The sequence below is a fragment of the Arvicola amphibius genome, chromosome 2 (assembly GCF_903992535.2).
Source record: "Arvicola amphibius chromosome 2, mArvAmp1.2, whole genome shotgun sequence".
Classification (NCBI taxonomy): domain Eukaryota; kingdom Metazoa; phylum Chordata; class Mammalia; order Rodentia; family Cricetidae; genus Arvicola; species Arvicola amphibius.
The window spans coordinates 120,573,237-120,590,723 of record NC_052048.2 but is presented as its reverse complement, the minus strand read 5'-3'; the positions used below and the strand labels follow the sequence as shown (position 1 = coordinate 120,590,723).

Genomic DNA, 17,487 nt, shown 5'->3' with positions numbered 1-17,487 from the left:
AAAAAAGTAAGTGCATCAAGAATAAAGTAATGATCTGTAAAGGTCCCTTGAGACAAAGAAATAAAGAGAATGTTTGACAAAACTGAAAACTCGGAGATTCTCTGAGAGCATCCCTTGGGACATCTTGGCAGGCTGAGGCGAGGTCACAGCAAGTTGGATACTTACCATTTCCTAGGACCCGAGATTGAAAGCACTCTCTGCATCTTAGGAATACTACCTCTCAGTGGTTGGCCCTTCTGTGAGAAAGACATTCTCTGCCCTAGGAGATGTTAGCCATGGCCTGGTTAGTATTAAAAATGGAACACCTCACTATTGAGTTGTGTTTATTTTCCACGGTATTCCCAGTGATACAGTGCTGTCAGGACTAGCTAAACTTTGAAATTTGCTGGAATGTGGGAAAACAATGGATATGGCAATAATAGTGTTTGAAAAGAACAGCAAAATCCCCAATCCACTGCAAAGAAATCAAATTAAGTATTGTAGGGAAACATAAACACAAGTTAATGAATCTATTCACTAGACACCATGTCCTTAGTATAGATAAATGTGTTTTTTTCATGTCTCTTTTGTGTGACACACCACTTATTTACCAACTGACCGTCACACTTCCAAGATTTGTCAATGATTAGAATGCCTGGCCAATAGGCATGGTTATTATAATGAATGCCAGATTATAGCTGTAAGTTAGAATGTCAATGTCATGGTGAAATGGGCAAATGTTTCTAAACTCAACATGGTGCAACCACTACTTTGTTCTGGGTATAGTTTCCCAAGGGTCAGAAAAGGAAAATTAAAACCAAAAGTCAGATTCCACATTTTCAACTCAGAAAAAAAAAAAACCAAACCAAAAAAACAAAAACAAAAACAAAAACAAAAACTAAGTAGTCTTAATGAAACTGAATTGATTAGAAAAAGAGGGGATTTCTAATTCCTTCTACAAAGCTGTCAGGTATGAGAGGCAAACTACGCCCTCTCACTTTATTTTGATAGGTTAGGCCAGGAATGTGGACACATAGCATTCTAATGGCGAAGCCTTTTATGGAAAGGGCATGGACACAATGCATTTCTGTTTGTTTTGAGATCACCTCTTGGGAGGGGCTGCTTATTAGATGTGAGACTACCTGTCCATCTTTGCAGGCTTGTTTCAGACATTTTATTTGTATTATAATCTATGTTTGAAAAAGCAATAGCATCAAAAAAGTTAGCACACTTATACTTTAGAAAGCAAGATTCTCTGGAAATCTTCACGGTTGGAAGCACTGAATGAGAACCTGTGATCTAATGAGCACTATTCCTAAGCGCTGAGAGTCAATCAGCCAGAGAATCTGCCAAAGTCCTATTAAATGGTCAAGAATCCCACTATATTACTCATTTTTGCTCTTTATTCAAGAAGTAAACACTGGCTGCCAATTTTGTATAAAATAAAGATCAATATTCAGAAGGCGTAATCAATTTCTTTGATTCAAGAAGAGTGTTTAAATTATACCTTATTTCCTCCCTCCCTTGAAATGTGCCACACATGCCCACAGGATGCTGTAATGAAAGATTTTGTGGGGAATAAGATGGTCAGATGAACAGTCATTTACATGCAGCTAATGTCCAGATTCTACCGCAGTAAGAGGGGACTATTTCTTCTCCTGCAATTCTTATTCTATGCTGGGTCACCTCTTCTAGGCTCTTTCAATTGTATGGGAAAGGAAAGTCACAAACATATAATGCATAAAGCCAGAGGTTAATAACATAAAGCATAAGCTGTACTAGGAGCAAGAAGAAATACAATACATGACACTAAATGAATGATTTGCTTATCCCTTGAGAAGTAACTGTATGTCCAATATCCATTGTGATGGTCTGCATGATTTAGTCTAATACACTGTGTGCTAAAAGTTGCTCGACAATAATAGTTTATGAGTACATGACCTTGGATGCAGAAAGCAAGAAGATCGAGTTAAACTAGAAGGTGAGAAAATGGTGACAGCAAGGCATACCCAATGTTGATCACAGTGTCACAGGACAGACAGACACTCTGACTCCATGTGCTGCTCTTGGGACATTGAAATGAGAACATTGCAGGTCCAAAGAGCTGACATTTGCATGACCTTGAATTCTGGCTGTCTCCTTTCCTGTGGATGAGGATACCAATTGCACAATGATACCTTGTTGGTCTTTATTTCTTCAAAACATGAAAACAATGGACAATGAGAAGAGGCATTCCCCAGTACAGAACAGAGACTGGAGCCCATGGTCAAGAGAGGCATTTCCCAGTACAGAACGGAGACTGGAGCCCATGGTCAAGAGAGGCATTCCCCAGTACAGAACGGAGACTGGAGCCCATGGTCAAGAGAGGCATTCCCCTGTACAGAACAGAGACTGGAGCCCATGGTCAAGAGAGGCATTCCCCTGTACAGAACGGAGACTGGAGCCCATGGTAAAGAGAGGCATTCCCCTGTACAGAACGGAGACTGGAGCCCATGGTCAAGAGAGGCATTCCCCTGTACAGAACGGAGACTGGAGCCCATGGTCAAGAGAGGCATTCCCCTGTACAGAATATGCTGTGCCACTGGTGATGAAATCACAAACAATTAGAAACTTTATTTCTTTTTCGTGTCGATAATGTGTACCAATTTTAAGGAACAACACTGTTAGTGCCTGTTCCCCTAAAGTCGTGCACAATACACACAAAATAAAATAATAATCAAACAAATAAAATGAAATCATTTTACACATAATAATTAACAACCCTGAACATCATATTTTCCCTACAGCATGAAGACTGAAAAGGCAAACAAACCAAAAAGCTCGAACTCGAAACTGACCAACAGCAAGAATTTCTTGGGAAGGTCTCAGTGAAAATTCGCTACAGGATTATTGACATTCCAAAGATGGAATGTAACAAAACAGAAACAAAAACAAATCAAAAACAGTGCAAAACCTTTCTAATATTTTAACCATGTATATCCTTGGACTGTATTTACTTAGTAGTTCTAGGCTAGCTTTCCATGTTTAAAATCTAAAATAAAGTTAAAAAGAAAAAAACAAGGTGGGTTAGAATGTACCTCTGTGGGTCACCAGTGTCACCAATATTGGCGGGCTGCAGTATGTTGTGGTGGAAAGGTAGCAGTACCACATAGATTAAAAACTGGTCAACTGGGTCTTCTCAGTGATTCCGGTCACCACCATGACCACCCTGCTTGGTCTAAAGTAGGAAGATGAACAAACCTGCAAGTCGGCCAAGGTGAAAGAGTACTCTTTCAGAGTGAAACATGACATTCTCTTATGAAAAAAAGTGAGTATTTGGTCAACTGCTTTTGTGGTGCATTTTTTAAAAAAATGTGATTGGGTTAAAAAGAAGTCATAATTATCTTTTTCTTGCAAGATAAAACTGTCTCAGTATGGTTAAGCCAACTCATACTATTTGAATAGGGATCCCATTCACTACATACCTCCTGGGGGCAGGAATCTGGACTATCTTGGTCACTGGTCAGCTACCAGGAAGTAGTATATTACTTACTGAATGGGTAACAAGTATCTAACTACTCACTCAGTGACTAAATGTGTATTAAATAATGGACAGCTATGATACAGTGGAAGAAGAGAAAGAAGGTCTCAGAAACATTTATTTCTTAAGTATCCTTGAATCAATAATGCAAAGGGTCATGGAGGTCTCAGAGACCTGTCTAAGAGGCGGGCGAAGCCATTCCATTTCCCTTGTTAGTAGAAGCACTGCTTTTGGAATGTTGGGTTTATCTTTGCTCTTTGGTACTTTTGAATAGAAAGAGCTATTTCTTTCAAAGGGTTAAAAAAAAAAAAAAACTCCCCAGTGCCGTCTTCCTGGGATGCTCCAGTCCCTTTGTGTTATCTCCTCTTTGCATCATATAGAGTGGACTTACTTCTAAAGGCTCACTGGTCACCCTGGTTTATTTTCCACTCAGGAGTTCCTAATGAATTCAGGGAGTCTGGACTGGAAGGTGAATGAAACAGGGCTCAAAACAGCCTTCTACAGAAAAAATAAAACAAAACAAGCTAGCACTATCTACCATCTGTGCCAGACAGAGCAGATGTGCAATAAATACTTTGGGGGAGGGGTAATGTGGAAACAGTGGCTCTAAAAGTACAGGCACACCCAAAGTGTCCACTTTTCTCCCCAGCCTTTCTCTTTGGCCTGCCTGAATTAATCATGGGTGATTCTCGGAGGCCTCTGCTATGCCCTACATGGCTAAAATCCCATGGAGATCTCTGTAGCTCCTCTGTCCTCTCAATAACTTTAATCTCTCCTCACATGACAGTATTGCTTCTTTGAAATGAATGTGCAGAATCATGAACATTAAGCCATTTTCTTTTTTTTTATACCTATTAATATTCAAACTCAGTAACAACTCAAAAGTAACAACTCAGGTGAAAAAGAAAACTCGCGTCTTCAATGTCCAATCAACATCGCTGAATGGGAGAACAGTATTTGCTATACTCTACTATATACAGATACGCTTTGTTTTTCTTTGTTTGTCATCCATGCACTGTGTAAAGGGGGTCACAACAACATTCCCAAACAGGCACATGAAGGAGGGCAAATGTTGGGTCATGACTGGAACAGGATTGTGCAAGCCATGGATGCCACTGAAAATAAAACTGATGGAAAAATCCCAGGCACCAGTAATGTGGGACCTGGACACACATGATGGCCACAAGGACTATCTATTTTTTTTGGGGGGGGAAGGGGTTAATCTTCCTGCTTGCAGGGGATTGGGTGGTGGGCAGAAGGGGGTCTGGGATGGGATACCTGGGGAATTAGCTGGGCTGGGCAGAATAAGGGTCTTGCTAATCACAGTTCAGAGCTAAAGAGATAGGATGAAGAGTTCTGGGTGTTCCTGGGAATCTAGGCACATTATCCCTGTACCAGTTGAACGAGAGTGCCAGGCACCATATCCTTAGTCTACGTCTAGAACCATCGCTTCTCCTGGCTCCAGTTCAGCTCCCAATGCTTCTCTTCCTGGGGCAATTCGCCTCTATTCACATCTTGGAGATAAGCGTAACATTTTGGTAATAAAGACGTGCTTCTTTCTTCTTCCATGCCCAGCTCCTTCCTTAATCCAAAGTAATCTTTAAAGTGTTTGGAGGAGGTGAGGAGAGAATCATAATGATTTCCAGATTGATCCCAAATCCATACACCTTTGGGTGGATCACCACTTCCCATAAAGAGAAGGAGGATCCTGGCTCTCCCAATAAAACCAAGCAAAACCAAACCAAACCAAAAGCCAACTACCACCTCCCCGACCCCACTGGAAACAAAACAAAAGAAAAACAAACCAAAGCCTTAGCCATTTACAGACTTGGAGAGGGTACAGCCCTCCTAGGCTGAGATGCGAGATGCACCTGCCTCCATGCCTTGTTCAACACGATTATGCCTGGGAATGGGAGATGGTGGTTTCTGACTTCCGCCCTAGTACAGAGTATGTTCTTGAAGCTGGATTCCATCAGCAGGTTAAGTGAACAGAACAAATGTCAGTTTCCTCTGTTCATTAGACATAATTTTTATGTATATATATGTATGTATATAAATTTACTATATCTGATTGTTCCTTTAGAAGCCTTTTATGTGGCAGTAGGCCTCCAGGGAGGAGAAGAAAATGTACAAGAGCCACAGGAGCACGAACAAGCAAGATGTGAGGAGCTTGGCAGTCCGGGGCCCACCTAGCTCACCTCCTATTTCTGGCCTCCGCCGATACAGCAGCACCCCCACGTTGATGAATGCAAAAATGGTGAAGAGAGTGACCGAGAAAGCTAGCGTGCCAGGGGACACTCGGAACTGTTCCCCGTTGGCCGCGTGGTAGATGGCGGCAATGGACCAGGCCACGCCGATTCCCAGGAAGACGTTCACAGCATTGCTTCCAGTGACGTTGCCTATGGATGCATCTGCGTACTGATCCTGGGTGGCTGCTACTTTGCTGGCAAACGTGTCTGCAGAGACAAGAAAAAGAGGCCATGGCACTCAGTTAACCTTATACGCACGTCCATGGGGTGGGTGCCTGGAGAGTTTACAGTGTAGTCTATGCTCAAGCCCACAGGAAACTTCTGTGGCTTTCGAGTCAGTCTTCTGGTCAGGAGACGGAGCGTAGATATCAGGAGTCTATAGATATCCTAGGTTTTTGTCTATTGGACTTGTATGGCAGATTTTTTTTTCAGAAGTATTCACAGCCCAAGTTATATCAAAATCCTTTGGGGGCCTTCAAAAGACTGACATTACAAGACTCCATCCAGCTGTTCTTGGTCATAATCCCTGGGGTCCAGAAATCTATTTTCACAGAATCCCAAAAGATTTCTAGGTCACTACACATTGAAAATGGTTGCTGGAGGGTATTACTAGAATGCTGTATCAGCAGCTATCGCTTACAGATGAGCGAGCTAACATGCCAGGAGAGAGTTCCAAAGATCAGGGAGCAAGTCAATACAGCACTGAGAAGAATTAGACTGTAATCATAGCTGACATTTACCTAGAGCCCTGAGAATGGGGAAGTAGGTTCACCCATATGACAGTATGGATTGGGATAACGATACCAGGTGATGAAATGAGGCCTAAGGACGACACGCAGCAGGCATCGTGCCACGCACCTAAGAGGAAATGATGGTGGATTTGGGGCCTCTGCCTCCTGCCTTCAAGACTCACACGTGTTCACTGCACCATCCTACCCATCGCCATGCCGCAGACATTAGTAGGTATCTCTGTTGGCAACGATCTTCCCCATGCCGGTTTTTTTTTTTTGTGAAGACAAAATAGTCATCACTCCCGAGAGCAAGTTTTGCATAGCAATAGCCTCATTAGCACACAAAGGTCTCTAACCCTCATTTACAATGTACTCTGTGCCCCTGGGCCCCAGCTGTTCCTCTGTGGAACGGGGATACTGATAGTCACGTAGACTTGCTGTTTATAAAATGGGATGGAATAGGGGAAATACTGTTTACAGTTCTTGGCCAGGATAGGCAGCTTTTCGTTGCTCTGCAGAGACAATAAAGAGAGAGTAATCTAGATTAGTTCACGAGTTGGTATGGGTTGAGCTATGGCCCCACTGGTTAATCAGAAGACACTCCATGTGTGCTGCCTAGTTCCAGATACTAGTGAGACGGCTCAGTGGGTAGTTGTGCTTGCTGAGCAAGCCTATTGTCTTTAGTTCAATCCTGGGAACCTATGTACCAACTGACCCTCCCCCCCCCAAAGTTGTCCTCACCTTCTGTAGCCATGAGATGGCATAAAGCCCCTCAACACACATATACTCTCGATTACATATACACTCATTCACACGCACACACTGTCTCACCGACAGAGCTGTTTTTGTTGTCCCTGTAAATGGCCGTGCATAGCATGTTCATAAAAAAATGTTGATAATGGCCCCATTGAATTAACATTTGCAGCTTTAGTGATGGTGCGTGTCGTAGGACCAGCAGTTTCTGAGCGCCCGGCATGCTCTGGCAGGCAAGTAGCCATGTAAGAGCCGAATCGTTTTCTTCTTTCTGATCCTATTCTGTCATCAACACCCTTATGAAGGAACTTCCATGGGAACAACATGAGAAGGGTGCATGTTCCTATCATCCTGTAGAGATGCTCCTTTGTGACAGGGAAAAAAGTTACCTACTGCACCTGTCTATCATATTCCTTCTGAAGAGGAGCTGGTCAGCCCTGAGGGCCCGTGGTACTTTTGATCACTGTCTGTGGTGGATGCCAGATTTTGCATATCTTCTAGAACTAAAGAGATGAAGAAGATCACTGCATACTGCATATAACATGCAAAGATTAGGTGCATATTCTCATTTAACCATCTCACAGTCTGGTCTTACAGCCACATGCAATTATTCCATTTTTGTAATTTTGAAATCTCTGACATCATTATCTTATGCCTCTTGAATAAGAGTCCTGGAGAAGAAAAAGTTTGAGACCAACTAGATTTCAGGGTCCATTCCCACTACACACCACATTGCCTAGCCCAGGAAGATCAAAGGTTTCTTTCCTCTTAGTTACAAGCCACTCTGTTCCTTCGACCCTGAAACTTTGAAGCAGGTTTTTGTCAAAGAGCCTTTTCTGTTTCCAGGGGAAGCAGCCTGAGAAGGCACAGACTGTCTGCCAATCCAGCTTTTGGATTTTCTCTGCCTTCTGTGTTTGTCATAGCACACAGCAGCCCAATCGGGATCCTCGGAAATGGATGAATAACGCAAGCCAGACACATCCTCATGGTCTCTGCATTTTCTTATTAAAAGTTAGTGGAGCTGTGGATGCTAAAGTAGACTAAAAGAGAAGAGGTTTTGTGTCTTTTCTTCTCCAAGGGCAGCCAGTGTAGTGGAATAAAGAGATAAAGAATCAAGAGGCCATGGTGGGAGAAAGCAGCTGAGGGGAGAGTCGCTGCTGGGGAGTCCCTGAGCCCTGTTCAGATCTGAAATGACTGCCCTCATTGTCTGATGGTGACAGGTGGGGCCGTTGGCAAAGGAGAGATTCCCTCCTGATGCAGGGATAGGTTACCAAGCCGGCTTCCTCTCCTAGCAAGTGCTTCCAGGGGACATGTTCCACTTGGCAGGGAGCACAGTCAAAGATCCGGGAGACCTGACCACCCAAGCTGGTCATGTTTGCTGGCTTGTAGAGCACGATAGGTCTGTGGCAACTTCCACTATTGCTATTTTCCAATAGCCTGTTTATGCGACTACTCTGAACACTCCAGTTTGTAACAACAGGTTCTGATTTCAAATACTTTCCTCTGGAGTCCCTGACAATTAGGAGCCCAAATTACCAACTTGCCACATAAATAAAACATGTCTGGGACCTCCTTGAGTCTGGTAGGTTTTATTTACCTGGGTTATTCACTGGGCCACTTGTCTATTTTTATTTCCAATCCAAGAGCTATGTAAAAGCATTGAAAAATACCTACAAATCCAAACCATTAACCTCGACTGCGATAGCTAACCACAGCTCAGGGTTCCAAATGTCGGTGCGTGCGATGGGATCTGTCCAAATCACTCTCTGTAGCTTCCTTGCTGCTTTGGGACAGAACAACAGCCCGCACACTGTATGTGAGAGGGTGATAAACCAGCCTTGAACCCCAAGCCTATTAACATGACTGTGGCTGAATGAGACAAATGTTTGCCTACAAAGAAAAATCCAAGAAACCATTGCTGCCTCGGTCTCAGAAGGGATGCGAAGCTGAGAAGTTGGCACACTAAATACAGAGATAGGGGAATCAGATTTCCAATACGATTCACATACATTCAGACATGTTCATGGAGGCATGCATCTGCTTTTATACACGCATACCCCTGCCAACCTCTCCTGCTTCAACTCCCATCTTGAGCTCTAATTAATTGTGTACTAGCTGTAAAGTCTACAACATTTAGGCCTGTCCTCTCAGTCTGGGTGACTATAAACCAGGAAGAGGGAAGGTTTTTCAGGAGTTAAACCACAAATCAGAGAGTTAGGTCATAACTGTCCTCTGTGGAACTGTTTCCAGTTCATTTTATATAACCTTGGCCAAGACATCGGGTCAGCATGCAAGAATAATGCCCTGTTTTCTACCAGAACTTAATTTTTCTTAACCTGGATCTCTTCAAATTTATAGTTACCTAAACATCTCTCCTGGAAATGGCTATCCTTACAATGTCACAGGCAGGACATAGGCTTCCTTGCTTTAATTCAGGAGTGTCATCTCACCTCAGATGGTTCATCTTATTCTCTACTCCTTGGGGACAACTGCCCAGTTCCAAAGTGATTTGTGCCTAGGAGTGACTTTTCTGGAACCAGTTTTGTGGTGGAGATATGGTTACTTATCTGTTAACAATACAGATTGTGGGCACTCTAAGACATGGTCCATTATGTACCATGTTCACGGTGTCACAGTAGAAGGTAGCTCATCAGGGAGATATGCTTGCACCTGTCTAAAGGCACCTGTGTAAGGCATACCCCCTCCAGTTCCAGTTTCCTCTTCTAAAATGAAGAGATCTCTAAATCTCTAACACTGCTAGTTACTGGGTGGTCCACACAATAGACCAATATATATAGTAGATTTTGGATTTGTTCTGCAGTTTGGATGTGACCAATTGCTTCCATTAGAGCCATAATCTAGTTCGTTTAGTAGGTATTGACAATTCGAGGAAGGAAGATTTCAGATCGGAAGCTGTCACACTGAGCAAGTTGCATTAGTTTTAATAAAATTAAACCACACAGCACAGCCTTTTATCTTTTAACACTGGGTAAGAAAATATTAGTGAAATTATTACCTCCCACTCTTATGCGGGAAGCTCGAGTTTAAATGGGATAGCATTTGTGCTAAGGGAGGTGTTTTCCTAAATGAACCAGATTCTGGCTCCTCTTCTTGGAGGAGAAAAGGTAGAAGTGTATCTACCTCACAGGGTTTGAAGGGAAATGAGTCACCGTGTATGGAATGAGTGCTTAACATTCCTAACTGATTCTACATACACAGCAAAGCCAGGGACTGTAGTGTAGGGGAGCCAGACTCTGTGCTGATGATTCTAAACTTCCGGTAACAAATACCCTTGGCCAAAGAAACTTAGCAACTTTGAAGGCTCATGCTTTTAAATGTGATCACATAAAAATCATTCTTATAATTAAAGCAATTTTTTATTTAAAGAATTTCATAAGACTTAAGTCATCAAAAATCATTAGGAATGTGGTTAAGCCAGCCATCTTCTAAGTGGCTGCAATGTAGGCACTGTTTAAGCATTACACATGCATGCTCCTCCTTTCTTCTCTCTCTTTCCTGTACTCTGTCCCCTCCTCTCAGAATTCAGGCAGAAATAATTTATTCTGGTGCTAATTCTTCTGCTATGTCTAGCCAGACAGACACAAGTTTTAGCCTCTGGTTAGAGTTATTCGTGACATTTATATACCCAAGCAAATATGGACGAACCTCCCACCCCCACCCCATTTCACTGGTTCACATGAAGGCAATCCATATTAAGCCTCCAAGTGGAGTGCCAGAAACCAGAGAATTACAATTGATTGATTAATGATGAGCGAGGAAAAGAGCTGTGAAATCTAAGTGAAGGGTGGGGTTGGGGTTGGAGTGGGGGAGCCCTAAACATTTCTGCCCATAAAAAGCTGTCCTGAAAGAGATTGAAAAAGATATGGAGATAGTCACACAAAACTCAAGAGGTCCATGTTGTCAAGATCAAAGATCAAAGCCCCTGCTATATGTCATTTTTATCCCCAGGGGCAAATTGGAATCAGTAGGACAATTTGCTGGCCTTCCTCGATTCTCTGCTTAATTGTCTGGGGGCGGAGCCTAATTGTCTGGGGCAGGGTCACAGCAGTTAACAGTTTTAAAGCTTTCTCAAGCCTTAGCCACTGGCATCTATAGCTTCTTCCATGCTGTAAGGGAGACAGGTGCCTCCCCTAGGCTAAGCAGGCAAGGTGTCCCATAGGATGGCTCTGATGTTGTCACTAAAGCGACCTGCCTTTGCTATCAAATGACAAATTATTTTTCACTTTGATATGTTAACTTGGATGTGAGCATTTTGCAATGGTAGTTCTGGGCCTTTAGATTTCCTACCAGGAATCTGACACTGTGCTAGAGTTGAAGCTCAAAGAAAAAAAATCCCATTCAGAGAGAGAAATAATGGGAGTTTATATTTCAGGGTACACAAAGTAAAGACAAGAAAGAGTGCAAAGAAGTTAATCATCTTTCCAAAGTGCACTTTGATACATAACCTTAGTTTAAAATGATGCTCCTCCAATCTATCATACTCAGACAGGGTAGTTTACAGGTGAAATGCTCATAAATTCTTAAGAGGATCAGAGATGCTCTCTGTGTGGAACGCCTGGGAGATTCCTAAGTTTTGTGGGTTTTTTTTTTTTGGTATTTTCTTGTTTTAGCTTTCTGTCCCCTTTTTCTCTTAAATTTTATTTTATTTGGGGGGTGTGCAAGGGCAGAGGGAGGATTCAAAGGGATGGGGGAAATGAATGGGATCAAGATACATGATGTAAAAGACACAGAATAAATTAATAAATAAATTAATTAATTGAAAAAAAAAAAGAAATGCAGAACCTAGAAAAAATTGCTAAAAATCCCTGGCTCTATTTTGTTCTTGCCGAATAAATATCCTGAGCATTTTATTTTTTTTAAATATTTTATCTTTATTTATTTAATTATGTGCATGGTGGGAAGGGGGAATCAGTGCAGTGTCCGCAAGGGCCAACAGAGAGCATAAGGCCCCCGTGGGTTGGAAGTGCAGGCAGCTGCAAGCCCTTGGACGTGAATGCTGGCAATAGAACTGCTCATCTTTAAGAACAGTGCACACCCTTAACTCCTGAGCCATCTCTCTAACCCCTTCTTGAATCTTTAAAATGAACCTGATTGCTCACTTATAATGGGAATTGTTTTATTTAATTTTTTTGTTCACTCACTCCACCATCTTCTCTCTGGTTCTAAAGAAACTCTACACAAACTAGCCTAGTGTGCAGAGAACTAGTGATATTCTTCTCTGGTTGCCTCCTGGGGTTTTCATGTGGGTCTGAATTAGACCGGAATATGTGTGCCTGGTACCCTTGCTTTTGAGTTCCATTTGTTTATTGCAAGAAATAAAAATGCCTTATATAAGTTACAATGTGTGCTTGGTCAAGCAAGGGGTGTGAGGTACACTGACCCGAGAGATGTCCTTTTGTTCTTTTTAAACCTTATGGACAGGGAGGTAAATGGTGACTTCTGCTCATCATGGAGATATTTACCAAATGGAGGCTAAGGTAGGTGGCTGATATGTTCACCTGAATAGTGTAACTCTGTGGGTAACTGCTATTGCTACAGAAGAACACTGGTCCTGCATGCCGTGATCTGTATAATTCAATTTTGGTAGCAAGGAGCCAAGCTGTGGAGAAAGATCCAGCCCTGTTCTCATTTTCCATGAACTGGCTATGCTAATTCAGGATAATTGATCTCAAAGGCCTCTGAAATCTCATTTGTAAATAGGGTAAAATGTAAGTGCTCATTTGTATGGCTGTTAAAAAATGATTTTTACAATGTACTGTAAAAAGGTAAAAAGGCCTGGACTGGTACCTGGAAGGTGGTAGTTGCAAAACAAAACAAAACAAAGAAAGAAAAGAAAAAGACCCATTTATAGAATCTATTATTACATTTTCAGAATTTTTGTTCCATCAATAGCAGAGGTTATGGTGATATCATCACAATCTTTCATCACAGTCTCCTTCAAGGAGGTGATTAGGAACCAATAGATTTCCTGTAGGATGATGGCAGAATGTGGTTCTGTCTGCGATGTCTAGAAATGATGATAGCAACAGAACAATAATGAACATTTATTGGGGATTAGTGGGTCGAGCCTTACACATGGATTCTCACTTAACATAGCATACCCTATAATGTGTACACCTGTTATTACCTCTATTTTACAGAAACCACAGGTAAAGTATAAAGAATAAAAATGCATTCAAAGTTACATTCCCAGTGGGAGGCTAAGTGAAGACTCACTACCAAGGAGTAGGACTGTTGTAGAATTGCTGGTGCTGTTACTCTCAGACCGTCAATGGGCAGGATCTACATTCAGCTCGCCAGGGTGAAGCACAGAGTTCTCTGGCCGACTCACAGAGCTAGTTGGACATATCTGAGGAATGGGGAGGGCCCAGAGGAGATGGGTGGGTCTTTTGTTCCTCTGTGGATCTATCAAGATTTGCCCTTATACCCTATTCTTCATCATTTTTTATTAAAAACAATAAAAGAAAATGCTATATCTGGCCCCCAATGTAGGACTTGAATATTTAAACACAGGTTCTGAAAAAGCTATGAAAAATTCTGGATAAGGAGCTGCGTGTGGATGTGAGACCTACAGTCCCCCAGGCAGGCCAGCACTCAAAGGTGCATGAGAAGTGCCAGGAGACACAAAACAAGCAAAACATACAGAAAGAGAGGTAACAGCCACAAACCATACAGCAGCATATACACAGATTAATAAAAACAGATTAAGTTACAAGGGCTAGTTAGGAATAAGCCTAAGCTATAGGCCGAGCTTTCATAATTGATAAAAAGTCTTCATGTCATTATTTGGGAACTGGCTGGTGGGACCCAAAATAAAAGCCATTACATAGGGCTTTGCCTGGAAGCCAGATTTCTTCATCGTTGTTACTTGGGGACACTAAAAAGACTAGACTATTGGCATTTCATAAATCTGAAAGCAGACAAGGAGTTCAAAGGAAATACCAAGAACCTTTGCTCATTTGCCATCAGCTATAACTGCACAGTGCTGCATAGGCTGCACATGAGAAAGAAAGTGAATAAAATAATATTCTGTGGAAGTTCCAGCTTAGCTTCTTAAGCAAAATACTATATTGAAGAGGTCTAGAAACAGGATAAATGGGAGCTGCTTCCATGGAAGGCCCCGTGTTCTAGAATATTAGCAGAGAGTAGTAACTGACATCAAAGTCATTGTTCAGTCCTCGATTTCTGGCTTTTCTCGGATTAGAGTTATGTTGTCTCTCTCTACAAGACCCGAAAACAATCATGGGTGACCTTATTTTTAAAATAGCACCAGGGTTCTGATAATTCTACATTTGGAGAATGATTCTATTACTTTTATAATAAAACTGAATAATACGGGAGTCTATGAGAGTATAAATTCGGTTTGAATTAATTCAGCAGCATTTGGATGATTTTGAAAAGAGAATAAGAAAACAAATTTGGAGCTCCAACAACTGGGATCACTATTGTCATCTCCTCATGCTGGGTAGTTTGTAATATAGAAACCCACTTTCTGCTTCTAAGATAATCCAGGCTCAGTTTCCCAGTTTATTTCTTCTTCTTCTCTCTCTCTTTCTCTCTCTCTCTCTTTCCATTTTTGTTTTCTAAGACAGAGTTTTTCTGTGTAGCTCTGGCTGTCATGGAAATTACTCTGTAAACCAGGCTGACCTCAAATTCACAGAGATCTGCCTGCCTCTGCCTCCTGAATGTGGGGATTAAAGGTGTGCACACCACTGCCTGGCAATTCCCCTGCCCCCTCTCTCCATCCATTATTGTATCACAAGCTTACTCTTTTACTCCTATGCTTGTTATAATTCTGGAATGTTCATCATCTGATTGAATCCTCTCAGGTCTGCTTCAAGTCCCAGTCTAGAGTGGGAAAATCATGTGCTTTGGATTTAGGGCTCTTGATAGACCTAGAGGTAGCTGCCAAGGACGGGATTGAGAAACTGTACTTTAGACCATCCAGTTCCACCCGTCTCTAAACCCTCTTTCTCACCTACAGGGCTGTGATGGAAGTTTTTGGTAGGCTCAGTTAATGTTAACACCTGGTCCTGTGAATCTAGACAACACATTAGACACCCAATGTGTTCCTTTGTCCTGAGGATAATTATTCTACCAAGATGGACTCTTATGAATGTGAGACTTTGCTCATTTTAAGTCTGGATGAATAAATATGGACATCAGTTAAAGTAAGCAAATAGAGGCAACTCAAAAAACAGAAAAATTAGGAAAACTGATTTTTCCAATTTATCAATATTATCAATATTCTTTGATAATTTGTAACTTCATATATTTTATAACTGTTAAAATCTAAAGGCACTCTAAGTGTTCACGACACTCTATCATTCGGTGACAAAGCAGGTCTTGTAATATATGTAAGATCAGCTCGCTAAAAAAAGTGTGGGCCAATGGCAGGCGGTGGTGGCACACACCTTTAATCCCAGCATCCGGGAGGAGGAAGCAGGAAGATCTCTGTGAGTTTGAGGTCAGTCTGGTCTACAGAGCAAGTGCCAGGACAGGTTCCAAAGCTACACAGAGAAACCCTGTCTCAAAAAACCAAAAAATAAAAAAAGTGTGGATTAATAAGTCAGATATGCTTATATGCATATTTTTGTGCAATTTCTTTAAACATTACAGAAATTTAAAATTGAAAGCTAACAGATTGTTAATTGGTGATGAGACTGTATTTTTCACAGCTTATTACTATTTCCTGTCTTATTTACAAAGGACATGTATTGCTATTTGTGTTATTAAAAGGTTCATAATAAAAACACATAAAAATATATTTATGTGTGATACAGTTTATCTAGGCAGAAATGAGAGTTGATTTAAGAATTTTTTTCTGGTCCTTTCACCTGTGTCAATTGTCAGAGTTAATTCAGGCCAACGGAAAGTATCATACACACTGCATACAGAATGGAGGGTGTGGAGGATGAGGAGGGGTTGCATAAGAGACCAAACCAGGGGCATCCTGGTCATCAGGGCTTAGCTTGGAGCCTAGGTTCAGCGATATGTCCAGGATAAAACAAGTTACAAAGAAGAGCGTATTTTTTCTTTTCCTTTCAAAAGTATTCATTCTTTCTTTTTTTTGAAACAGGGAATGTCTTACAATATAGTTGAGGCTGGTTCGAAACTAGTTATGTAGCCTAGGCTGCCGGTCCATTCCCAGAGGTCTGCTTGTCTCTGCTTCTCAAGTACTGGGATTAAAGGTTCAGAACACCATGATCAGCAGAGGAGCATGACCTTTAAAGAAACGTCACCAACAGAGAACAGAAGCTGCCTCTGTGTCTCCGATTCCTTGTAACCACTTTCCTCATGTCTTCATTTTGTACTTTGTATTATAGATACCTTATATTTCATTGACCAACAGTGTATCCTGTTAATTGCACTGCACAGAATCGCTCTGTCTTGTCACTTGACCTGACAAATAGTTTTTATAGGCTTGCTAAGAGATCCGTGCCTTTGAGATATTTGAAAAAGAAACACAATGCCCACATCCTTCAGCCTTTGTTCTTGGTATCTATCTATCTATCTATCTATCTATCTATCTATCTATCTATCTATCTATCTATCTATCTATATAATTACTACTACAAATGCTACACAGGATGCCCAGGATACCCTGGGAGCTGAACCCACCTGTCTTTTTCCTACTCACCCAGAATGACAGCCCTAGATACTTAGTGCCTCCTGGCAAACATCTCCTAGCTTTCCAGTTGCATGCCAGGCTCAGAACACTTGCACGGCTGCCACGTGATTTTGCTTGCTTTTTCCCAACAATTATGAGGGGGGTTGGAGAGTTACCCTTAGCTCCACATCACCCCACCCCCAGGGAGAAAACAGTATCTTTTCATCACTTTGCTAGGTCATGGCCCATGTTTGGCACTGATACCCCTCTGTATTACCTAACTTCTGGAGCTTGTGTGAGTATTAAAGTGATTTAAGTTACACAAAATTACTTTCTAGTCAATGAAAACCACCCTGTTGTAGCTGACATTAAAACATTTTGTCGTGTGTGTGTGTATTAATTTAAAATATTCTACCCTCAGGAAACCATCATTAATAACTCATGCCTTGGTGGGATCATGTTTTTTTTGGATATTTTCAAAGCCAGGACTAACTCAGAATATTCAGAATGAAGGGAAGCAGGGAGGTTAGGGGGAGAAATCCAGGGCCCTGGGGAGAGCAGCTGTGGTAGAGGTGAAATGAGAGCGGTAGCTGCCAGAGAGAGCAGAAAAACTCTAAATGATCA

The 17,487-nt window shown here is 41.7% G+C and overlaps 1 protein-coding gene across 2 annotated transcripts in view; it reads right to left on the bottom strand.

Annotated features, from left to right (window-relative positions):
- Window positions 1-2,567: 2,567 nt before the first annotated feature.
- Slc8a1 (solute carrier family 8 member A1) overlaps window positions 2,568-17,487 on the bottom strand; it is a 279,056-nt gene continuing 264,136 nt past the window's right edge. For both annotated transcript variants that reach the window (XM_038320402.2, XM_038320403.2), the window contains one exon: window positions 2,568-5,955. In XM_038320402.2, the coding sequence (XP_038176330.1) occupies window positions 5,579-5,955 (377 nt within the window). In that variant the 3' untranslated portion in view covers window positions 2,568-5,578. The remainder of the gene's footprint in view (window positions 5,956-17,487) is intronic.